The sequence below is a fragment of the Chiloscyllium plagiosum genome, unplaced genomic scaffold, assembly GCF_037043375.1.
Source record: "Chiloscyllium plagiosum isolate Xiang-an unplaced genomic scaffold, Cpla_swu_hap1 HiC_scaffold_12, whole genome shotgun sequence".
In the NCBI taxonomy this organism is placed as follows: domain Eukaryota; kingdom Metazoa; phylum Chordata; class Chondrichthyes; order Orectolobiformes; family Hemiscylliidae; genus Chiloscyllium; species Chiloscyllium plagiosum.
In genome coordinates, this window is record NW_028270150.1 from 74700896 (window position 1) to 74727305 (window position 26410).

Sequence of the window (26410 nt, forward strand, 5' to 3'; positions counted from 1 at the left end):
CCGACAGCCACTCCCCTACTTCTCAGAGAGGAACTCCTCTAACCACAAATTGCCGAGCGTTAGTGTTGCAAGATCCATCGAATATAAAAACTACATAAACTAAACCCACTACAGTCAACAAACCTATCAAAGATTATATGCAACAAAAAACAAAAAAACAAACTGACATATAAAGTGCCAATGGCACTGAATAGGGCAACTCATCCCCTGCCCAAAGGGGGCAACTACCCATCCCAAAACCCAATTTCCCATCCTGCTGCCAAGACTGCAGCCAGAGCATTTAAATGCCTGAAGCGGGTATAAACTGCCTGTAAGAAGGCACCTAGCCATCCCAGCCATTTTCCCTCCTCCTAGCAAGAGCCGCATCGCAAACACAAGCAGAAAAGAAAGAAAATACACCATGGAATAGCAATATGAATAAAGAATTTTTTTATAAAGAAAAAAGGGGTAAATACCCCATCCATCCTTTGGTATAACTTAGAAATTGAAAATACACATCTCAACCACCGCCAAACATAGTTTAGACCAAATTATTACCAATAAAAAAAGGTAAACAAAGCCCTAACTGGACTTCCTGTTTTTAAAGAACTAAAAAAGAGACGAACCCAAACAACACTACTATTTGTACATACTAAATTGTTCAGATTAGGTTAATTTGTCCACAAAGTCTCTTGCCTTCTCTGATGTGTCAAAGAGATGTATGGTTCTAAGGTGAACTGTAGCACCACCGGGTACCTCAGGTACTGGATCCTAAGTTCCTTCAGTCTTCTCTTGACACCATCATAGGATTTTTTTTTTCTGGATCACCGCCGCTGAGAAGTCCTGGAAGAACATGATCTTAGAGCCCTCGTAAATTAGGGCCTTTGGATCCTTCCCCTAGATTCTGGAAGCTTCCACGACTGTCTCATCTCTATACTGATGAAACCGCACTGAGAGGACAACGGCGTTGACCCAGACCTGACCTCCACGCTGTGACCTGGTGAGCCCTCTCGATCTTCAAGCCTCTCATACCAGCCTCTAAGTTAAGGAATTTCAGCAACCAGTCCTCAATAAATTCCGCTTACCTTCCTTACCCTCCAGCAGACCAACAATGCAAATATTTCTTGTCCTGCCCTGTTCTCAAGATCATTCACTTGGCCACGCAAATTACAGACCTGTGTCCCCCGCGCCTGGATTCCTATCCTTGGATGAACTGCTATCAGCTTCCACCGTGACTCTGTGTTCTACCTCATCCATCCTTTTCTCCAGGTCTCCCACTGCTGTTCATGCTTCTGCAGCATGATAGAGATTGGGACCAGCTTCTCCTCTATCTGCCCGCCCAAATTCTTGCGAGTTCCTTCACTAAGACCCAATATGTAATTGAACCGGTGGATCCTGCAGGCTGGGCCACTGGCTCGGCCACGGATGCTCCTCCTCCCTGCTTTAGCATCTCTGGACGTGAAAACACAGGTAAGTTTTTCACAGTTTCCTGGGACTCCACGACCTTTCCAGAGTCCTGTGTTGTGCTGCGGTGCGGAGCTCTGCAACACAATCCTCCTAGATAATTGCCATCTTGGCTCCCCCATAGACTACATTTTAAATAATAAAATAATCAGTGATAGTGCTATTCCAAAGTTCAAGGAAGTCGTCCTAAGTTTGTGTTGGGAAACAAAGATGCAATAGTGCCAAAATGTTTGAAGATCATACGCAATTATGCTTTTGTTTCAACTTGTTTTAATCTTTGACTTTTCATGACTGACTTCCAGGAAGTCCTGAATAACCCTACTCATCACAGTTATGCACAGGATGGTTCACAGATTACGACCAGTTGTGATCAAGATAAGAGAAGTCCAGCTGTTCATTTAACTTCTGATGAAGAGTGGGAGCATGAAGTGGATGAACTCTATGCTTGGACACAAGAACTATCGCTTGACTATTAGTCTTATTTCAGTCAGGGAAAGGTACATCTCTGCAGTGAAGGCACAAAGCTGCCAAACTCTAACTTTTCCACTGTAAACAGTACTCATGAGTTCAACAATAGTAACATCTTTTGCAGTTCTTTTTCACTTGACCTATAATTGTATAAGCTGTAATCTACTTCCTTTGGTTTACATAAAATTGGTCATTTGGATGCATATAATAAATTAAAAACTGAATGTTTTATATGTGAAGTTTTACAGTGTACAAAATGAAGGTTCTTCAGTAATAGTAAATGACTTGCATTTTTCAACAACAGTCTTTCTTCACTGTTTGATCTTCTCCCATTCTCTTCTAGTGTGACTCATTCTGCACAATAGTTATTTGAGACTTAGCTACCCTCTGACATATTGTTTGGGGTCTTGCGGTGTCCCCCTGCCTCCAAGCCAGAAGCCCCAGGATAAGGTCCCACTCGAGGACTAGATAAAACATTAATAACATGACGATACTGATAGGATTTATAGGTTAATAATCATTCTCTGTGCCAATGGAAGGTGGGAGAAAAGAAACAAACAGGAGCACCTCCTGGTCAGCCATGCTCGAGATAGAAAGATACCCCTCAAGGTACACCCTCTGGCCACAAGGTGACCTGCTCCACATAAAAATAATCATGGAAATTGCTTTTGTAGCCTGGTACCACTGGGCATGCGAGTGAACCAAGGAAAAATGGATATATTATAGAGAAATTACTTGTGCACAAAGTCATCAAATCCAATCTTATTTGATCCTGCAGGTAGAGCAAATGTCACTTCTCAAGCAATTTTTAAATAAACCTTGCATTTACATAGATCCTTTCCATTCAGGATCCCACGTGTTTTACAGACAACTGGTTTCTGTTGAAATGTAGATATCTAGGAAAACATGGCATTCAACTTGCACACAGAAAGGTCCAACAAATCACAAAATGATGTGTTTTACTAAAAAGTGTTTGAGGAATACATTTTTGCTAAACTGCTGGCAAGTTCCCCTCCTTCGAATGCCATTCCCTAACTAACTATGGGCTCTGTTCACTATCTTGATATCATATTTGATCCCAAAGTGAGCTTAAACTGTGTATTTTCACCTTCACACTATCAGACTTGCCCATTTCAGCTTTGTGCACTGTTGAACCCTCACTCAGAGTCAACTATTTCAATGCATTCCTGGCTGGTCTCCCACATTACACCCTCTAGAAAGTTGAGGCCATCCAAAAAGTCCAATGCTCATACCTTAACTTGCAGCAAATCAAATTCCCTTTTGACTCCTGTGTTTGTTGATCTACATTGGCTCCAGTTAAACAACACCTTGTCTTTAAATTTCTTATATTCGTTTTCAAATTGCTCTATGGACAATCTCACTAATCAGCCCCAGCTGTACAACCCTCCAGGATATTTGCACTCATTGAGTATCCAAATTTCTAATCTTTCCACCATCGGTGGATATGCCTTCAATAGCTCAGGTACTGGAGGTCCCTTCCTACACCTCTTCCTCACGTTCCTCAAAGTTCCTTGAAACATACCCCTCTGACCAATCTCATAATTATCTTAATATGTTCTTAGGCAGCAGGGCATTATATTTCTGATGCTCCTGTGAAATGCCTTGAGATGTTTCATCGTTCTAAAGCTGCAATATAAATGCAAGTTGCTGTTACTTTTCAAATACTGACATGAGATCTTTCAGATCTACACAATTACCTTCCCAGGCTTAATGATGCAACAACCAAAGACTGATAGTGTGTTATCTTTTGAAAATCACTACAAACAATAATCCCTGTGAGCTGAACAACGACGTTATTCGGCAAAACTGAGTTACTATAAATTTCCAGAGGTTCAAGGTTATGATTCAAGTACTTATTGTTGCATCTCTGAATAAGGCTTATATTACCTGAACAGGTAAAACAAATCCACCTTATCATACTTATACCAAATAAAATAATATTTTTATTTTACAGAGCATCACCATAAATTTCACAGAGAAACATACTCCAGGTAAATACATAGGACATTTCATAAAACTTGTTTCCTTAATGTTGGTGAAATATTGACATCAGCATTTTAAAATGGATGAAGAGGCTTAGTTGGTTTGATCAAAAGATAAACACAATAATTACAAAAGGACATTTGCATAAGCCAAAGTTTTTTTGACAATGGTTGTCAAAAAACTTCCATGTTGTTAGGAGAAAATCACTAGAATACTAATTCAATTCCATACATTTGTTTAACAAGATTAAAAGTGTAAAGGTTTCACACACTTTTATCCTTTAGTTAGATGACTTTTACCACCTCTGAAGATAATAATCTTATACCATATATATCCATTGATACATTAATAGAAAACAAATACATTTAAACCTATTTTCTTTCAAACTGAGAAATTAAAGCAAGCTCACAATACCATTTTTGGGATTCTTCAAGCATCACCTTTAATAGAAATAAGGTCAAAGCATATTAATATTCAAATACGCAAGTAAAATTGACAAATGAAGGAATCAGTTTTAGAAGTCAACTCTTTTATTTAACACTTCTTACAATTTTACAAATATCTTCAGTTTAAAAAGTCACAAAAAGTTTTTTTTGCACTGATTAAAGTGGGTATTTGAATATTTTATATTATGTACTGCAGTGTGGTTCCTTTTTTCTAGTGAGAATATACTGTTAATATAAATAAGGCATGAACATCCAGTCAAATATTTAACATGTAAATGCATTTTAACTTGGGTCTGTCTTAGACTGAAAAAGTGCTCTTTCTTTCCCACTCCCTGCTGGTAAAAGTGGCTCTCAGCACCAACAAGCTGGCCTGTGACTAAATGAGTAGGGTTCAAGTAGGAGAATAAACTCAAAGAAATTGTTACAGCTATAATTTTTGTGGTACTTTAACTTCATTGGCTGCATTTGTGAAACAGTCCAAGTACTGCCCAATGTTTATGACTTACATAGTCAGTTTAAAATGTTGAAAAACCTCCCTTTTATTCAAAACATTGACAATGAATTACACAAGTCTGCTAAGGTTTTCAGTGCCACAATTTTAATGACAATAAAACAAAACTATGTACTGAAAAGAATCCTTGCTGACTGGTCTTAACCTCAGGTTTAGTTTGTGAACACAGGCACTTAAACTCTGGGACTACAGTCTGAAAGCCCCGTTTCTTATTTTAATGATTTTAAAATTTTAACCAAAATTTTAATGAAATTAAAGAACTAAATACCTTTGGGTGATTATTGCAAAGTCTTTAAAATTTGGGTGATTTGTTAAAACCCAGAACAGGGCTTATACATAAATTATGCCATCCTATTAAACTATCAAGTCTATCAAACTCATCAAGTCTCCAGGCACATAAATTTTAGCTACATATACTTTGTGCAATACAAGGTCTTTACTTACAATTGATTTTCTCTCCCCGCCCCACCCCAACCTTCTTATCCTATAGATAAATACTTACCTCAAATCTTTATAATAAATTAGCCTCATCTTAAGGCTTGAAATAAAATGGAGACTATTCAGTACAGAGAACTGTATTTTTTTTAAAAGGGGGCAACGTGTACACTATGCAGTCTAGTAGATGAACTTATTTTAGTGGAAATTTAATTTCCAAAACAAGTAATTTTTTTTTGGAAAATGTGTATCCGACTTACGGGAAATGCATATACGGTAAAGTGTCGAGGATAGGTTAATGAAAGCAGTCACCTCCACAGAATTAATGAATGGAAGTTGATTTACAGATGTCATCTTTTAATTGAGAGGCTTTAAATTCAGACTGCTACTACAATGGCATATATTGGTGATAATTCACTTTTAATATTTCAATTTCTGTAGCACAAATTTTCAAGACTTTAGTTAACTAAATACACTTCATTAGAAGCTTGATGCATCCACTTTGCCCAGGGAAATATAAGATTCAGTATTTACACATCAACAGTTTTTACACTTCCTGATTCTTTTACTTTTTTGATAAAATTAGTTTCTTACAATCAAATCCATGACTTATTTTTGGTTTCCAGATGGTTGAAATGGTAGGTGTCCAATGTGTTTAAATAAGCTTTGAAGGTCACAAAACAAAAGGAGTGATGGAAATGTGCAAGATAAATTATTCAGTCCAGGGAAAGCTGCAACTAGAGTTTACCGTTCATTCCAGAGTAAATGATGGCATGGAGATGGTACAAAAATGTACATTTACATGCATTTTGAAAAATGCTTTGTTCTTAGAACAGAACTTTTTTTCTTTTAAAAGAGAAGCCTTTCCAGTGTATTTCACCATCCAAACCGTTTCAACTCAAATCAATGAGAAACTGATTTCCTCAAATCCTGTAATTCTACTGAAAACTTATCCTAACATCTCAAGCCCCACGTTCATACAAAGGTGAAGTTGAACATACAAAACACATTGCAATGACTTAAAGAAGGATTTCCCAGCAATCCTTTTTTTTAAATTAGCTTATACAGCTTAAGCTATTTGCAAGATACAATTCACTCTGGAGTCTTGGTTTCCAGGGGTTGTCCTTTAGAACTCTAAAAATATAACTTTTACTTTACAAATAAAAGTTAAAACAAAAGATTGTACTCATATCATAGGCAATGAAAACTGAACATAAATTTGTTAAGCACAGGTTTATATATAGGAGGAACTCAACAATTCCTTCAAGAGGTGTGATTTCCTGAAAAGTCATCTAATTCACTACCAAATTGTTCTAGCTTCCAGACTGTATCCTTTTCCCCAACAACATCCCTGACTCCCACTGCCCACATCAGAAATAGTTTTCATATTTGGGTGATGTCCGCTGCCTCCTGCATTAAACTGTACATTGGGGCATTTTCATAATGGAATTGACCTAAAGAATTTGTTCTTTGATGGATGCATAATTCTGAGAATGAATGATCAAGTCATGAAGGAGAAATAAGGAAAAATTGATTAAAAGCTCAGGAGAAATAAGACTTCAGTGGCATGCTAAAGTTGTCGATAAAGTTACAAACAAGAGAGGAACCCAAAAGGAAAATATTTTTTAAAAATTATAAAAATTGACAAAAATTCAGATAAGCTCTACAGAAATTGTACCGAGTAGAGACAATGCCAGGCTCAGGATGCAAAGGTATTAATGGGCAAATTGTCAAATACAGTTACAAATGTAAACTTTGCCATTAACAACTGAAGTTTCTGAAGTTAAATGGTAGAAACAAAACAAAATCTTTTATAGATTTTAACAAAGACTACAACTAATTCAAATTGAACAGAAAATAAAATTCTGAAATGCACAGGAAAGACATACATAGCTTCTTCTTTTGGCATCTAGTATTTCAATGAGAATACTATTCAATACTGCAAAACTTGCTCTCACCCAAATCCATTAAAAGATTTACAATCTCCCATCCAGTTGATTAGTGTAATTAACCATTGCCCTGGCTTACGTACATCTCCGAACATGCTCCAATATGAAGTCAGGAAAGTAAAGGCTGCAGACTTGTAGGCCGTCCAGCTTACAAGGCATCCTTGGGTATTCATCTTCTTTCCATTTATTTTCTTCTGGATCAAAGGTGAGTATGGAGTCACTGTACTGACCATTGTAACAAAGGCCACCAAGAACTATTATCTGCTTTTCAACAACTGCCACCCCGTGTCCACTTCTACCTATGGGCATTGATGCTAGGATAGTCCATTGATCAGTATCAGGATTATAAACCTCTGTAGATGGACAGCCTTGAGACTCAAAAGATGCCCGTAAAATTACACACACACCGCCAAATACATAGAGTTTCCCATTGTGGGCAATCATTTTATGAAAGCAACGTGCATAATTCATCTTGGCTTTGTTCTCCCAACATGTTGTAACAACTTGTGTTCTCCTTGTCCGCTGTTCTACAGTCCCTTCTTTGCTGGGATCAAATACACATACCTGTTTGGAGGTTGAAGAGGACATTATGCCTCCAGTTATGTACAGCTTGTTGTTGAGAACTGTTCCTTCATGTCCATATTTATTAACTGGATATGGATCAATAAATTCCCATTTGTTTTGTGTAATGTCATAACGTTCTGTAGAGTAAAACGTTTCATCTCTCGTTCTCCCTGCCACAGCATAGATATACTTTCCAATGATACCAACAGCAAACTCAGATCGGGGGACAGACATGTCAGACATTCTCAACCATGAATTTTGTCGAGGATCATACCTGAAAACTTTTGAAGATGCATGAAATTCACCATCAGGGCCCAACTCTTCCCCTCCTAACAGAAACACAAAGTTGTTCACTACTGCAAGGCAATCAGGTCGCAATGGTACTTGAGGACCTTCCAATTCCCACCAGACTCTTGGTCTGTGCAATAGAAGAATCTTGCTATTCACCATGCTGTGTCCAATCATTCCACGGAAAACTGCAGTCTGTGCCTTGCCAGAGCGAATGCGGTTAGATCTCATCTCCAGAAGAGGCTGTTGATTAACATTCTGAAAGTAACTTAAAGCCTGCTCAACTTCAAAACGCAGCTGTCGTGAGTAGCGATAGAATTCAGATGGTTTCACCTGAGAAGAAATGAGAATGTATAATAAAATGGTGGCAGTTAAACAATAGGAATATCATTGCTCCAGTCTTCAGTTCAGTTCTGGTTATCGACCCAAATATAGTTAGTACTTACTATATGAAGTCCTTGTCCAATAAAATGATCAATTGCAGCAATTAATACAAAAGTACCAAGACTTCATTGTTTTGCAATTTTAGAACAGACCACAACAGGCACTTTAGTATAAAATTCAAATAGAGCCTTCACACTAGTTAGCAGTAGTGATGCAGTGTAAATGCAATGGGAAAGTAGTAACCTAATTACACAACACATACTTTACTGCAGACTGTTTAGAGGAGTGGCATTCTGTCACAGAAAGCAGAAACTTTATGTTGCTCCTTTCAAATACTTTACAAATTTACATGACTGAAGTTCAGATAAAAGTCATCAATACTTAATGCACACTGAACTATTTAAATGGGAAAATTACCATACAGCTGGATCAAAATTTTTTGACCATCTAAATATAAGCAACAGTAACATTTCAGATTAATTAACTTTCCAGCCATGCTTTGCTCTAATAGTTTAGTTGTCAAGTCACTATGGTACAGGAAGACAGAATGGAAAATTCATTAAAAACAAAATCAAATGTCTGAACATCTCCTATTTATCCTAGAAATTTAATACTGAAAGGAATGCAAATACATTTAAGTGGGCTCATTAAATAGGAGCACACAGTACGCAATTAATTTGAAGCCATACTGAATGTTAAGCAGGATCATTTCTACCACATGGATTCAACCAAGAGTGGGTGACAACACCCTTTAGATATTTCAAATTGATATGGGATCCAGCATTTTATAATTCACAGACTGGAGGATTATATTGTTTCTCAATGGGAGATATTATACAAGACATCTTATAAAACACTAACAATTTGAGAAAAGGGAAACAAAGATTGCAGTACTGCAACAAAAAAGAAGTGGCCGAGACCAGCCTTTCATACTTAACATAAACATGATTAGCAAGTTGTGCTTTTTCTTCTTGCACAAAACACACTTCAGTCACATTACAGCAGTCAACACATCCATCTCTTCACTCTCATAAATAACAAAATGGCCTGTGACTCCAATTATGAGATTTAAAAGTATCAAGGTAAAAAAGGAAAGTATTGTTAAAATTCAAATAATGACTGTGTTTCTTCCACAAGAATCACATTCACAGAAACCTTTTTGCAGTTATTATCCAATTCCTTGCTGAAAAGTGAACAGTTGAATTTGGTGTCTTTTGAATGTAATAGAATAGCATAGGTTTGGATAGATTTGCCACCTAACACTATGTAATGACACAGTTTGGCAAAGTAACATGCCTAACAACACACTGTGGAAGATAATGTTTAAACACAGAAGGAATTGATAAGTGTACAGTGACACATAAGTGTCATTCTAACCAGAAAAGATGTTGATCTGTGTTTGCATTTCTGTCCCCTTTTGGATATAACAGCAGGATTTGCATTGGGGAATGGTTTATATGGAAGGGCAACCATCCTACACTTCACAACAAGCTTAAATTGCAAACACTGGCAAACTATTTGATAATGGTAGTAGCATAATGAATGTAATGTTTGTCCTCACCTTACTTAATATTGTGAATAAAAGCTTAAAGCCTAGTTGGAAAAACCAATGTTCAGGTAGTGAAGTGGAGATAATCCTGGCCTGTTGGGATCGCTCCCACACCAAGTGGCAAATTTACAAACTAAGCTCTCTTTTTAAAATAATAGCCCTTTAACAGCAATCTACATTTTATTCCCCTAATATTCGCCCTTTGATAGAAAGTGCTGGTGCAACTGACTTTCTTACTCTTAACAACTTAAAAGAAAATTCAGGCACCTTAGAACGTTCAATGAATAGCCCATCGAAGAGTATTGCACAACACCTGCATGGCAATTCCCTGAAGGATGGGTCACATATTTACAGTACATTACTATCTCAAGAGATGAGGCTGACTGCTTTCAAGAAAACAAAAAATTCATTAAGTCACAAACAGTTGCAGATACGGAATGTAAAGGTCACTACAGAGAACACTGTACCAAACTTTAAACTCAAAATACATTTGCATTCATCCAATATAGTTTTTTTTCAGCACTGAGTACTTCTCATCATATCTGGCTCTAGATGTGCACTTTACTGGTTAAAAAATTGCAGTAAGTCCATCAAAATCTGGAGGTGATGAAAATGAAACTTAAAAGACAACTCATGGATCAGTGGAAGCAGTTTTGTTTTAGGGGGAGAAACAGTAATAGGATAAAATGCAGCAGAAGTTGCTACTTATGATTTCCACCAGGCTTAAATAAATTACACTGCAATATATGAGATTCAAAATAGAAGGAAGTCGGTAAGGAGATAACACAACCATTTAAAGCTGGAATGATACAGCACCAAAGAATCCTTCCGTGGATAGATAGGAGACTATTAATTAATGCCTGAAAGTCAGGATTGCTCATTTTTGTTGTACATTATTTATTTACATATGAATACATGAAAGTACAATTAATATAAAGATGGGATTTTGGAAGCGTGAAGACTCTGGACTGAAAACTCTCATGGTTCAGCTGTTTCATTCTAGTTAGAACTTAACTTTAGTACACCAAAGTGCACCATTTTCTGTAGGGAAAACAAAACATTCTTAAGCATTTTAGCACAAAAGAAGTTGAATATACCATCTACTAACATTTATCTTCTCAAAGCAAAACTGACCAGAGTTGTAGAAATTTCAAGTATAATTTACTATGATATTGCTTCAAGTTACTGGTCAGTGTCACACTGAGATACTGCTTTTCATGTTTTGCTCTGGTTGATCCAAGTGGTTAATTCAGGAGGTAGGGAGGTGATAAACAAAACTAAATGGCAAGGAGATCCTCCATAATTATTTTAGGAAAATTCCAATTTAAGATTTTTAAATTATGGCATCATGTATTTTTTTCCTCTGTGTTATGGCTAATCTTATACTCCCTGCACAAATCAGCACACTGCGCTCCAATCATTCTAAAAGCTTGGGTTTAGTTACACTTGTTATGTACAAATAAACACACAAAGACTTACAGGCTAGTTTGGTATCGCCATACAAATGCTCTCCACACTTTGATGTGTGCTGGGAGTATCAGTCCACGCCACACGACTGGTGTGTTACTGCAAAAGGTGAGCTGTATTAGAGTAAAAGTGTGTGTCCTGTCCCTTCCCTTCCCTCCCACCACCAAACAAATAAAACACCAAACAAAAACAATAAACACATCTATTTTGCTCAAGAAAGTTTCTGTAATTAAATCAACATCACAAATGTGTACATTTTCACATACAAGATGAATGGCAATTACAGAGACTAACACTAGTATATTAACTCTGCTTCCCTCATTCCCACCTCACCAATCACAACTTGGAAAAACAGTATCTGAAAGAATGCCTTCTCCTGATAAATACAGTGGAACCAACTTAAGCTCAATTCGCTCCAGATTGAGAAAACATAAGAGTTGATTCGATTGTTCACAATGATAATGGCTGGATTGAAATAGAATACAACAGCAAAGAGGCATCAGCAGCTGGGTCGATGGGGTAGAACTACAGCTACTTATTAAACAGCACAACTGAACGTATACATAAGGAAGTGCTGAGCAAATCTTTGTCATGAGCAGGTCATGTTGTTAGGTTTATAAAGTGACCGTGGCTGATCATGTTGGTTTAAAAAGCCTAATGTAAGGTAGTAATTACTTTCAGAAAATAAAAATAGTGGGTGTATTTGTGGCTTACACAGTTGTATGTGGTACAGAGCACAAAATACTGAAGAAAGGTGTGTGGGTAAAAAGAAGAAGAATGAAGCTCAAGTTTCCACTTCTCTACATCTCTGATTACAACCATGCTGCTGATGATTGAAAGGAATGGAGGAAAAAACCTAAAAGTCATGCTTAGCGGAGCATTTTTCTGGTCTCATCACCGCCAACTCAGTCACAATTCTTACACCTGTCCACTTGGTTGCAAGAACTGCATGGCCTGAGAAAGGAATATTGTTGGATCTTAAATGTGTTCCACTGTATTTTCTGGCTACAAGAATTATCACAGTTACAGAAATTATAACCAATGGCATTGCAATCATTCTACACAAACAGAGGAGACAGAACAGGACATTTCTCACTAAAGTGGGACTGCACTAAATTAAGTGGGCGCATTTAAATACATGCAAGTACAGAAGGGTAAATAGTTCACCTTCAAAGAAAATGAACCCTATCAAGACCTGCCTGAATTCAAATCTCTTGGGTTTTCCATCTTAATTTGATTCTTCTCAATTCATGGTGATTATGACATAGAACAGCTTCTGCACAGTTGCTGGGGTGCTTTCAGATCCAAACAAAGTAACTCAACAATCCCCTGCTGCAATGTGTGGGGACAAAACTTCTTCGAATTGCGGAAAAATTGATGCTTACTGGGTCTGGGTTTGAACAAGCTTTTGGAGACAAACACACTTGGACCCCTTGCGATAGGTACAATGAAAACAAAAAAATAGACAGGCAGGAAAATAAAGCAAAGCTATTAAATGATTGCTGGAAGAGAAGTTAGACAAATAATTTATGTTGATTTCACCAAAACTGTGTGTAATGCTAGTCACCAGGTTTGGATAACCAACCAAAGATCGGTGGATAGGCCAGTTACATCAAGATATTTTGTGAACGTCAACATATAATCTGAGCTTTTGACTTGTACCTGATTGGTTGTCTTTCTGCCCCAAACTATTTTAACTTATCTTACATACTAACCCCTGGTACAGATGGATTCAGTATCACTTTGGTCACTTTCAGTTCCACATGAAGTGGAATGAACAGATTACCAGTGACAAAAAGACTTGCTCCTACTCAAGAATTCAAGATAAATGTGCTGCCATTCCCGACTGAAATTACATGAAAGATGGAAGTTTCCAAGTAAGTAGTTAGTGGAATTTCAGAGCTTTAACTGTAAAGGCTTATTTTGTATTAGAGCAACATTCAAAAAAGCTACCTTACTCCCCAAATATAATAACAATCAATGCTATGGCATGCTAGACTAAATCAACTTTATCTATATTTTTGCATTTCTCTGAAAACTTTCACATCAAAGTACCAAATGACACACAAAATTATTATTGCAACCTTATTTTTCATGAATGTTGTAAATTACCCTGACACAAGAATTCTGCTTTATACTGTCACAGATTAGGCAATAGCTAATAATTGATAGAGAAAGCAAAGAAACCAAAAGTAATTGCTAAAGATAGCAGATGAGTAAGCTAGAGCAAAAGCAATTGTACTCTCAATGATACTTTCCCCAGAGCACATAATGGTCTAGCTATGTTGATTCTCGGTTACTGCTTTCAAACATACTAACCTTTTCCAAAACGTTTGTCGTATTCATCAGACAAAACCTGACATTCTGAACAATGGCATCTGTGTGCCTCCACCGGCTTCTGTCATGTCGCAGCCAGGCCTGCGCAGCCTCAAAAAGCTCAATCTCTGGGAATCGGCTTAACTGGTCATTTTCCAAACATGACAAAAGCTTTTCAACACTCAAGTAGGATAGAAAGTCAGCTCGGGACATGAGTGGCACAAAATTCTCGAGCAGAAACTTGTCCAGCTGTTCTTGGATACCATCTATATTAACACTGAAATCATCCAAGAGTCGCATGATTTCTGCACAGTTATCCAAGCAGATTTTTGATAACAGGAAAGAACAGCAGAATTTCACCACTTCAGTCAACTGGACATACATGGCTGCCTGCAGGATCTCATGGACAGTGCTCATGTTCAGTTCAATGGAGCCATAATACATAAACTGAAGCACATGACTAAAACCTGTTGGAGTCAGTCCCTTAAGATGAATCTTGTTCTGGTCTCGTTCCCTCATATCAGCTGTGAACATTATTCGAAAATAGTCACTCTGTGTAGCCAATAATGCCTTGTGAGCCTGGAATTGGTGATCTTCAATTACTAGCGTGACATCGAATAACAATCCTTCTTCATACAGGGTTTTAAACCCTGAAGAAACACAGGAGTCATGAACCGAAGAGTTGTACACATCCACGTTTCCTGCCATTAATACCCTGAAACAGTCAAGAGAGTTCATTTCAATGTGGAATAAGATAAAGTTAACATATTTATCATGAAAGAAATTCTGTAGGAATACTGGCTAAAAGTGCTCATCACATCTATCATGCCCCTCTCCAAAAACATAAAAATTGGCCCTTATATCATTACAACCTCTGAAGCATAATGCAGCTATAATTTAGAAATTACAATCCATACCAACTTAATATCAAGTTAAAAGATGAAATGTTTTGATACACAAATATTTAATACTCAAAGATAACATTATCAACTAATCAGATTGTCTGACAAAGTAAATTATGGTAACATGATATTCATAGCCACCCATAATCATCATATTTGCTCAATTCAATCAAACCACAAGGGCCAACTGTATGTTTCCGGTCTTCAAGCAACTGTTTAACCAAGATTTTGCACCAAAATCTTACAAAACTACTTAAATTCTGGAAAGATCCCAGTGGATTGGAACATAGCTAATTTTAACACCTTTATTCAAGAAGAGAGACAGAAAGCAGGAAATGAGAGGTCAATTAGCCTGACTTCTATTGTAGTAAATTATAGAAGGAGATCACAAAAGAATACTGAGAAAATTATAACATGATTTAGCCATGTTTGCATTGTCTTGTGTAAGGAAAATGTGTTTTAACTAATTAATTATATTAAATTTTGACACTCCTTTGAGAAAATAACAAGCAAAGTGGATAAATGGGAATCTGTAGATGTGGTGTTGATTTCCACAAGACTTTTCATAAGGTGTCACATCAAAGGTTATTGAGAAGGTAAGAGCACATGGTGTAGTGGGTAACATATGTAATTAGGATTGGTTATCTTACAGGAACCACAGAATAGAAATACATGTGTTCTTCAGTTGGTAAAATGTAACTAGCAGCATGCCATATCAGTGACTAGATCAATGCTAAATTTGGCAGTGGCACCAAGGTAACTAGAAAGACCTGTTGTCAAGAGAAAACAAAGCATGCAAAAGGATACATACTCATTAAGCAAGTAGAGAAAAATCTGACAAATGCAGTATAACCTGGGAAATTGTGAACTTTTTCACTTTAGCAGGAATAAAAAAACGCAGTGTATTATTTAAGTGGAGACTGTTTTCAGAAGAGCTGTATTCACAAACCTGGAGTACTGTGCAGAAATCCTTAGATGAAAAAAGATACAGTATTATGTTACAGGAAATTCAGAAACAGTTCACCTGACTCATTCTTGGCATAGAGAGTTTGACTTATAAAGAAAAGCTGAACAGGTTGGGCCAATACCAACTGGGCTTTGCAAAAATGAGAGGTGCCTTTATTGAAAGATACAAGATTTCGAGGGGTTTGAGGAAGATGTTTCCTGGTGTGGAGAGACCAAAGCTAAGGAACACAGCAAATGAATAAGAAAAAATTTCTGTTTAGCAATGAAGATGAAGAGATAAACCTTTCCCTCAAGAGCCTCATTAGTATGTAGAACTCTCTTTCCCAGATATTAGGAGCCAGGTCTTTGAATGTAGTTAAGGCTAAGTTAGATAGATTTTTGATATAAATGAGTGAAGAACAGACAAAACAGAAGTTTTGGGAACACCAGCAGATCAGCCTTACTGAATGACAGAACAGGTTTCAAGGGCCAAATGGCAAACACCTGCTCCTAAATCATATATTCCCATTATCATATGTTCTAAAATTAATCTTTTTGGTGTTTATGGTTGCTCACCATCACAATTAGTTTGTATGTATACTGCTCACTGTTGATTCAGTATTCCCTATTGTTTTCAGTGTTTACTACCAGTATCCAGTATTTGTTTCTAGCTTAAATTCTTCTCAAATGCAATAGTATGTAAATATGCCAGTGGATTCTGAAATTTAGCCTTGGTTTTACCCAATCCAACAGGACACAGTTAGCAATTTATCACTTTTTATTTTCATTACAACTCTCTTTTAGAAAAAAAGTACAATATAATAAATACACATCTCATTCTAATAATAGAGACATGTAACCATAAAGCGATTAAAATCCCTTTTAATGATCTGTTTCAATGTTCAGCATTAAACTAATATTTAACCACATGTCTGTCAATGTTAAACTCAAATAGATCTTTCTTATTCAGTGTTAATTAATGAAGCAGTTATTGTTGCTTTTCCTGAGGGAGAGGGCTTTGTGCATGCTTTGGGATAGATTTCCATCTCCAACACCTAGGTACTAGTCTGAAGATTTTTCATGCTTCAGTTACACAGCCTATTTTATTTTAATTACAAAAATCAAACATGTTCCACCAGATTATTGAGTAAGTGAAGACAGCAGTTATTTGAATTTTATACTTGCCTGCCAGGTATTTAGGACCCGGGAAACCCATGAACTGAAGGGAATTCACAGCAACCCATGTCAGCGTGCAGGTGCTTTGAAAAGCTATTTTGGGGAAGCAAGGAGGAGCAAAGTGTTTCTCACAACAAAAACACATTTTCAGCAATTGCCTGCCACCATCCCCAGTCCACTATTATACTGATCTTTCTGTTCCCAAATGCTGCCATATCCAGAATAAAACTCCCATTGATCATTTTACAATTGCCAGGACAATTCCTGGTTAGTATATCTTAGTGCTAGTTTTCTTGCTGGCTCTCTCAGTCTGGAAGATTGATGGATGGAAAACACAGTTTGAAAAGAATATGTTTAAATTCAAAAATTACATTGGTATTTTGAAATGTAATAGATATTCTACTTCTCTAAAATGTTTTGTACTCTTCTGAGGGTAGTGAATCTGCTCAGGTATAGATCTACAATCACCATTTAGATGCTCACCTGGGAGGGGTTCTACAGCTCGGAGTCTTGGTAGCTGATAGCATTGTCACCAATTGTGCTGCAACTGTAACTGTAAAGTTCAAATGGTCAGGGCTCTAACAGCACAGATAACTCCAATTATTGCATGGCAGGAGAAGACTGGATAAGACCATAGAGGGTAATGGAAAGAAAGATAAGAATTTTTAAAATAGATATGACGTCTAAATGGGAGTCAATGTAGGTCAGTGAGAACAGGACACAATGTATGATGTGGACTTGGTGCAAGTTAGGCCAAAAATAGCAGAGTTGGTGACCACCTTGGGTTTTTAGGAACATGCTATTATAATTGAGTCTAGAGTGAGGATTTCAGATGCATATGAACTGAGATAGGGTGGAATCAGACAATGTTAAGAGAGGTGGAAATAGATGGCATTTAGTGATGGTGCAGATATGTTGCTGGAAGCTCAGTTTGCATGTTTCAGCATCAGATAGTGGTCAAAGAAATGGAGTTGATGGCTGGGAAACAGATTTTGTGGCAGTGACTAAAGAAAATAGCTTCAGTCTTCCCAACATTTAGTTGAAAAGAATTTCAATTCATCTAAAACTAGACATCAGATAAATAGTCTTTAATTTACAGTGAAAGAGTCGAAAGAAGCAATGATGAGGTAAAGTTGGTTATGTCAGTACACAATGTAGGGAAACTGACAGAATATCCTGTGTTAATAGCATGACAAATGTTTTTCATGCGTTCAATTAACCCAGTTAATGAGCGTTTATCAGGGGTTTCATTCAAAATCAACAACTAAATACCTTCCTCACCCACCAAATTCAGCGACTTCTTTCATGAAATTGTAATCAGGTTCAAAGACAATATAGGTTTTCTGAATCTTCCATGTGTTATTTTTTCAGGCAATATTTCTCTGAAGTTTTCTCCCATTTTATGCAGTAATGGAACCTGCAAATTATGATTTAATTTACTGTATTAGGCAAATGCAATAGAGTCACCGAGATGTACAGCATGGAAATAGACCCTTTGGTCCAACTCATCCATGCTGACCAGATATCCTAAATTAATCTAGTCCCATTTGCCAGCACTTGACCCATAGCCCTCTAAACCCTTCCTATTCAAGTACCCATGCGGATGCCTTTTAAATGTTATAATAGTACCTGCCTCCATCACTTCCTCTTGCAGTGCATTCCATACACAGGCAACCCTCTGCGTGAAAAAGTTACCCTTTAGGGCCCTTTTAAATCTTTCCCCTCTCACCCTAAACTTATGCCTTCTAGTTCTAGTCTCACCCAACACAGGAAAAGACATTATCTATTTACCATATCCATGCCCCTCTTGATTTTATAAACCTGTATAAGGTCACCCCTCAGCCTCTGATGCTCCAGGGAAAACAGCCTCAGCCTATTCAGCCTCTCTCTATAGCTGAAACCCTCCAACCCTGGCAATATCCTTGTAAATCTTTTCTGAATCCTTTCAATTTTCACAACATCCTTCCTATAAGAGTTGACCAGAATTGCACACAATATTCCAAAAGTGGCCCAACTAATGTCCTACACAGCAACATGACCTCCCAAATCCTATACTTTATGCTCTGACCAACAATTATCCATAACTGGAAAAAAAATACTAATTTCAGCCAGCTAAGTGCTCCAGTTCTGTAAATCAGGAAGATGTTACTTTCCAGAGAAGTGTTACTTGACAGCATTTCATAAGTGTCCATTTAATTTGCAACCGAGGTGAGAAGGGGATGAGAAACAATTTATAAAATTACAACTTAATTACGAAGAAAAAAGAGTCACATACTGATCCTAAACCATGTCAAGCAACAAACACTGCCTCATCAGAAACAAAACAATAGCAAGTCTACTGCAACTTTCAATTATTAACCGGTTGTAATCTAGCTAGGCCATTGTAAACACCAAGAAGAGCTCTCAAGCTAATAGCATAAGTTCTCAACTACAATCCATTCATTGTCTAGGAAATGCATATTATTTTTCTTGTTTTAGTTACCTAAAGTAGAACACTTTTTTCAAGAGAATAAATTTTTACTGCTATCAAAATTGGGATTCAAACAATTTGGTTGTGTTTCATTTATTCACAAGTAATAGGTTTGTAATTTTGCACCATATAATCTCTGTTTAACAACAACTCATATCTACTTAGTATAAGAAAAAAAGTTCCAAGGCACAAGAAAGACAGATACAAGATATTAATTTAGTACCATGCCCTCAGCTTTTGGATTCCATGTTAGTCTTTTCTCATACTTGCTCTCAGTTTCTCATTTAGTTTTCACTTCCACTGTAAACCTTCCATATTGAGCCTGGTTCTTCTCACTTGTAGATATGTCAGGGATGTTTTCTGCTTCAACTTACTGTCTCTCTGATCATCCAGGAAACTCTCACTTTGCTCTATCTATTCTTTACCCTGGGAACAACATATACAAGTTTGTGAGAATAACACATAAACATCATATCCTTCCATACTAAAGATTCCTTTTCTTGAAATGTAACAATATTTATATACCTATTAGATATTTTGATAGCAGACTAACAAGCAACAAAAAAGTCTATGGCCAACTTCCCTGTACAATCAGACCAGACCTTCACCTGATTGCCATTAGAAGGCATTTACCAGGAAGGAAAAGTAGACTTGTGTTCTTTTTTCCCTATGCTGTACTTCAAGTAGAACAGACACCTCAAATCAGTGCAGGGAACTGCGAAACGTAAATATACTACCTAAATGTTGCACTGAAAAGTAAAATTTAAATCATTCCACTCATGTGCTAACTGATAACATTTGGTAGTTTATAAATTCTTGACTTTTGATTGCCTCAAATAATTAACCATGGGTAACTCGAGAACACAGAGATACAAAAACCATCTCAAAGCCATGGGTATGCGTGCAGTGGTGCCCACCTGACACTAACAAGAGGGAAGGAGCAAGTAGACATTATCATTTCAGGGGTAGATTGCTTGCAGGAGAAATTGCATGGTTGGAATTTGCACACCATTCTCATTGAAAGAGGCAATATCTGACAGTCATCTCACCCTGCTGCAAGTGGGCCTTCTGCTGGATGAGCGTGGAGTAACATTGATGGAACCTGTGAAGAAGTCCTCAACCCCAACCGTCTTGTGCTCCTGCCTAAAGGAGGCTCCACACTAGTCTGCACAGGAGAAAGAAATCTGAAATAAGTTTGCAGATACATTCCTACCGGCATTTAAATAACTAACCCATGCTTTTACGACAGAGACAAAGCCTGAAAGGACATATTCACAATTTTCTGGTTTCCCGGTTTGTCTTGCCTTTTGGGGGGGTTGGTTTCCTACAGCCATTTTGTACCTTGGCCAAGCAGCAACTTTTCATACTTTATGACAAACTCCAACTACAGAGGAAACCACATCAGCTTAATCCTAGTTTTAACTGATATTCAAACAACAAATTAAGAATCACTTGACTATGATTCTGTACAGCACTGGGTGTATTAGTAAAAATGGCTACTCAATTTCCTTGGTTAAGAACTTTTAGCCCAACACAAACCAGGAATTGAACATGAGATGAAGTACATTTACCCATAAAACTATCAGAAAGCTCAAGGGCTATACTTCTTGGAACAATTTTACATTTTCTAAGCAAGAGCTGAGATACAATTCACAATAAACTGCCAAGCACTACAATGATAAGAGCATAAAATTCAAGTATTTTACAAACTATAACCTGCTGATACATTTTGGTGCAGGCATGGTCACTCTATAACATTTGAGCAACATGACCCATGAAGTTCGGCCAATTCAGTTCCCTTTCTGTTTATATTTAATATCCAGTCACTTGCCCCATTTGAATTTTGTGATGATGCTTGTGGTACTGTTACAATCTGTTGGAGAAATCTTAAATCCGAACAATAAATTTGGTTAGTATTAGCATCTTGTACTAGGAATAGGAACATTTGTAAGGGAATGGCAGCACAGTAATAGTGTTACTGGACCAGTAAACAAAAGACCCAGGTTATTGCTTAAAGACACAAGTTCAAATCCCACGACAGCAACAGGTAGAACTTAAATCAACTAATAAATCTAGAATAAAAAGTGAGTATCAGCAATGGTGACTAAGAAACTGTTGGATTACCTGGCACACGAATGTCCTTGAAAAACTTTAATTTGTCATCCTTATTCAGTCTGGCCTGCATGTTACTCCAAAAATAGCAATTGGTTGAGATTTAACCATGCTCTGAAACGGTCCAGTAAGCTACCACTGCATTACCTATTAATGCAGGGACTTAGATGTCTATTGTTGATATGTACTACAACTTCAACAGAGTCTTACAACCTTACACCATGGAAACAGACCCTTCGGTCCAAATCTTCCAATGTGACTGGATATCCTAAATATGCCAAGCCCCATCTGCCAGCGTTTGGCCCATATCCCTCTAAACCCTTCCTATTTATATAGCCATCCAGATGCCTTTTAAATTTGGTAATTGTACCAGCCTCCACCACTTTCTCTGGCAGCTCATTCCATACATGCACTACCCTCTGCTTGAAAAAGCCATGACTGCTTTCAATTCTGACCTTTTTTTAAAATTGTACCAGAGTTAATTGGCAAAACACACCTGTGCACAAGACAATGCCAAATCATGTGCAATCATCACCAGCCAAAAGTGCCAAGTGGATGATCACAGATGTCAGTCTTCAACCAGTTTTATTCACTCCACTTGATATTAAGGAATGGCTGAAGGCACTAGGTACTGCAAAGGCTATGACCCAGTCAACACACTAGCTGAAGTGCTGAAGACTCCAGAACTAACTGCACATCTAGCCAAGGTATTCCTGAACAACTTATAACACTGAGAACATTTCAACAATGTGGAAAATCATCCACATATGTCCTGTTGACAAAAAGCATAACAAGTCCAATCTAAATCATTAAGCAAAGTGATGAAAGGTTGCATCCTGCAGCACTTGCTCAATGGTATACACAAGAATACCTGTTTGGATTCTCTAGGGCTACTTGACTCATTACTTAGAATGTAGGTAGGAGATACAAAAGAGCTGAATTCAAGCGGTGACGTAATAGTGATTACCCTCCACAACAAGGCAATAATTGATTGACTACGGTAACAGTTTAGTCTAACCTTGTTACTGGGAGACTGTACCTCCATACTAAAGCTCCTGCTGTTTAACATTTTGGCCTCCTGGTGCTTCTTAGAATTTAACACAACAAGAAAACTGGTGATTACAGATCTCAGAGGTACTTCAATAATAAGAAAGGAAATCAAAAAAGCACCATTACTGCACTCAGGCAGGCAGAATCAGCAAGGAAATAAAAATTCACCCTAGGGAAGATGTTAACAATACCGATGAAGTCTGCCATGTGTTCCACCCTGAAGGAACACTGAGTCACAAGTACACTACAGAGAGGAAAATGTCTTGAACCAGGGGTGTAGAGAAGCAGTCTTAAAAACCTGTCTCAAATGGGAACAAGTAAGGTTAGACCAAACTGTTTCCTGTTCAAAATGACAGATGACATCATCATATCATCTGATCAGACTCAAAATGACAGTCAACCATACTTATTAAACAAATATATAACAGCATCAAGGAGACTTCAGAAAATTGAAGTAGTCAATTCACATCAGGAAAACTTCCCACCAGTTGCTGTCACACCTAGCACAAAGATAAATGACTATGGTGGTGCTGTTGGAATCCAATCTTCTCAGCCACAAGGACATCACTGTTGAATTTTCCTGGGGTAGCGTCCTTGGCCCAGCTATCTTCCGTTGGTTCATTAACGGATTTTCCTCCGTCGCAAGGTATACGGAAGTTGGTTATTTGCTGATGTTGGTTTTTGTGTAAGGTTCAAACGTAATTGCAACTGCTGAGATACTGAAGCTCTGTGTCCGCATGTGGAAAACATTTAGGCTTGGATTAGGTGTTATCAGCAAACTAAAACTTAATCAACCAGTCACATATGTAAAATGGTAATTTTACCACATAAAAAGCTTAGAGTTCTGTGGCGACTAGTTCCTTACACATCAATGCCTGGATAATATCGAGTGTGACAGAATACTCTGCATTTGCTTGAATGAGTGCTACTCTAACAACACAAGAAGCTCTCTGTTTGACTGGCAATCCATCTACTGCCACTTTAAACATTCATTTCTTCTATCCTTGGCACACTGTAGTTGCAGTACCTACTAGCTACAGCAACTTGCCAAACATCCACCACCTCAAACAACAGGGACAACAGGTACTTAGAAACATCAACCCTGCAAGTTTCACTTCAAGTCACAGACTATCCTGACTGGGAACCATAATCTTGTTTTTTCAGGTCATTAGGTCAAAAACTCAGAATTTGGGGTCTGCCAGCACTCTAAGTATAGCTGCACCATATGGACTTTAGCAAATCAAGATGACAGCTCACTAAGTTCTCAAGGAATGAGCAACAAATGCCTATAACACTCGCATGCCATGAAAGAATAAAAAAGTAGCTTTGCATTTTTGCATGCTCAATAGAACTAGCTGCCCAGGGCAAAAAGCATAGGAAACTGAATTTTAAAGACATTAAATTTGTCACACAAAAACATTTATGGAATATTGCAGTTCTAAACACCTTTCTCAACAAGTTGATCTGGGTAAAAAGGACAATAAGATTTGACATATACAAAATTCTAAAACACCAAACTGCACCTGTGACCAGAAAAACATTAGAAATTAAAACTCTGTATCTAATCTAAACCATTTCTAAAAAAAACAAATCCCTTTGAACATATTAAATGCATACTACTTTTTCTTTAAAAGTCAGTTATCTAGTTAACATACCATTAATTTTAACATAACAACGACAGAGTCAGAGTCTTTACAGCATGGAAAAAGGCCCACTGTGTCCCCAACAGTCATCAAGCATCCATCTAGTGTAGCCCCATTTTGCAGCATTTGGCACAAAGCCTTGTATGCTATTGTGTTTCAAGTGCTCAACTAAATAATTCTTAAATGTTTTAAGGGTTGCCACCTCTATCATTTTTCAGGTGGCGAATGCCAAATATCTACAACCCTTTGGGTGAATTATTTTTCCCATAAATGCTCTTTAAACCACCTGCTCTTACCTTAAAACAGCATTCCCTGGTTAATGATCTCTTGAAGGGGCCACGTTTCTCCCTATCTACCCTGTCCTGCAGAACTTTGTGCACCTCAATCATATACCCGCCTCTACCCCAGTCTTTGCTCGAAGGAAAACAACCCTAGCTGACCTAGGCACTCTTCACTGTTGAACTGTTCCAGCCCAGGCAACATCCGGGTGAATATCTTCTGCAACCCCTCTCGTGCATTTACATCTCTCCTATAATGTGATGACTGGATCTGCACAAAATATTCCAGCTGTGGCCAAAATAATGCTCCATCATAACCTCCTTGCTCTTGCATTCAATGCCTTCATTAATAAAGGCAAATATCCTCCATACCTTTTTCACCACTTCACCTATATGTTCTGTTGCCAAGGATCTATGGATGTGCACATCATGATCTCTGATCTCAGTAGTTCCTAGGGTCCTATCCGTTGCCTTGTTAGCCCTCCAAAATGTACCACTTCACACTTTTCAGGATTGAATTCCATTGGCCACTGTTCAGCCCATCTGTATCATTCTGCAACCTAAAGGTTTCCCCCTCATACCTCCCACATTCATGTTGAGATCATTAAGGTACACAACAAACAGCAAGGGACCCAGGACTAAACTAGGCAGATGCTGAAGATTAGAGTCAAGAGTGTGGTGCTGGAAAAGCATAGCAGGTCAGGCAGCATCCGAGGAGCAGGAAAATCGACATTTCAGACAAGGGTGATGATGATGAAGGGCTTTTGTCTGAAAAGTTGATTTTCCTGCTCCTTAGATGCTGCCTGACTTACTGTGCTTTGCCAGCACCACACCCTTGATCCAAGACTAAACCCCTTGGTACAACAGCCTTCCTTCGATCATCAACCTCAGATTTCTACCTTGAAGCTACTTTTGGAACCAATTGCTCTGGATCCCAAAATCATCTCTGCTTCTTCAACAGTGTGTCATGCGAGATCTTGTCAAAAGCCTTACTGAATCCATGTAGATTACATCAACTACACTACTCTCATCTACGCATCTAATCAACCGCTCACAAAATTCAATTCAAAAGATACAATGACCATCTTTGATTAATCCTAGCATCTCCAAACGGATATTAACTCTACCCTTCACATGTTGCCAATGGCTTCCCTGCCACATGTTAGACTCAATGGCTTGTAGTTTCCAGGTTTATCCCGACCACCCGTCTTGAGTAACAATTAATGTCCGAGGCCCCCGCAATCTCCTCCTCTGTAACTTTGGATCAGTGTACGAAAACTTAACGCGTGAAAAGACTCGGAAGACCAATCGCAGCAACTTTCATCTGAAAGCACGCGAAGCGAATTGAAGTAATTTCTCTTCCTCTATGAACAAAGTCGACTCTCCAAGTTTGACCCCTTCGGCACTGGCAGAGGAATCGCGCTGCGTCCTCGGATTCGCGCAGGTGTTTACAGGCGAAACGCTAAAAGACGGCGGTGGGAGGGTGAAAGTTGCGGCCCGTCCACCCGCCCCTGAAAGAGCATCAGTTCCCGGTCGGCGGCTCACACTCACCAACATCAGTAGCTGCCACTCCGGCACTCACAATCTCACTGTCCTTTTCGAACACAGTTCAGGAGGGGGGCCCCCGGCGCTCTTTCCCCCTCTCCCTCTCCCTCTCAGCGCCGCCAATGGGGGTTGGGCGCCGTGTTTACCACCTACCACCCTCCCCCCTCCTCCTCCTCCTCCTCCTCCCCACCACCACCAGCACCCCCTGCCGAAACTCGCTGTCAGCTCGGGCCCACCGCCGCCATCTTCTCTTCCACCGGCCAGGGGCGCTCAACGTCACTTCCGCTGCACCCACCAAAACATCGGGGGGCGGCTTCCGGGTTAAAGGTCACCGCTCAGGCATCCGGTAAAGATCATCGCTCACGCTTCCGGGCTAAAGGTCATCGTTCAGCCCTCCGGTAAAAGTCGTCGCTCGCTTCCGGGTTAAAGGTCATCGCTCAGGCTACCGGGGCAGGGGCCTGGCGT

The 26410-nt window shown here is 38.4% G+C and overlaps 2 protein-coding genes across 14 annotated transcripts in view; one reads left to right on the forward strand and one right to left on the reverse strand.

The window, feature by feature from the left end:
- Positions 1 to 3909, forward strand: part of cunhxorf58 (chromosome unknown CXorf58 homolog) — a 41562-nt gene extending 37653 nt beyond the window's left edge. The window contains exons 10-11 of one of the 2 annotated variants that reach the window (XM_087992926.1): positions 1746 to 1940; positions 3887 to 3909. In XM_087992926.1, the coding sequence (XP_087849052.1) occupies positions 1746 to 1919 (174 nt within the window). In that variant the 3' untranslated portion in view covers positions 1920 to 1940; positions 3887 to 3909. Of the gene's footprint in view, positions 1 to 1745; positions 2046 to 3886 lie in introns of those variants that run through there. The other variant, XM_087992925.1, reaches the window with a different exon arrangement.
- Positions 3910 to 4427: 518 nt separating this feature from the next.
- klhl15 (kelch-like family member 15) lies at positions 4428 to 26108 on the reverse strand. Of its 12 annotated transcripts, none has more exons than XM_087992917.1 (6): positions 25952 to 25973; positions 20367 to 20482; positions 18133 to 18264; positions 17331 to 17394; positions 13828 to 14539; positions 4428 to 8441 (listed from the first exon to the last, which is right to left on the reverse strand). In XM_087992917.1, the coding sequence occupies exons 3-6, from the start codon at positions 18152 to 18154 to the stop codon at positions 7332 to 7334; spliced, it is 1908 nt and encodes a 635-aa protein (XP_087849043.1). In that variant the 5' UTR covers positions 18155 to 18264; positions 20367 to 20482; positions 25952 to 25973; the 3' UTR covers positions 4428 to 7331. The 12 variants fall into 12 exon arrangements, with proteins under 12 accessions (XP_087849043.1, XP_043556602.1, XP_087849045.1 ...); XM_043700667.2 differs by having other exon boundaries at positions 17331 to 17400; XM_087992919.1 differs by having other exon boundaries at positions 17331 to 17400; positions 18129 to 18264.
- Between the last annotated feature and the right edge of the window lie 302 nt (positions 26109 to 26410).

Coding starts and splice junctions, on each gene's coding strand:
- klhl15 (XM_043700666.2), bottom strand. Junction 14,540..20,366: donor GAAGGCCCACTTGCAGCAGG/GTGAGATGACTG, acceptor TGACTGTTTCAG/GGTATTAATGGCAGGAAACG. Junction 8,442..13,827: donor CGACAAACGTTTTGGAAAAG/GTTAGTATGTTT, acceptor ATTTCTTCTCAG/GTGAAACCATCTGAATTCTA.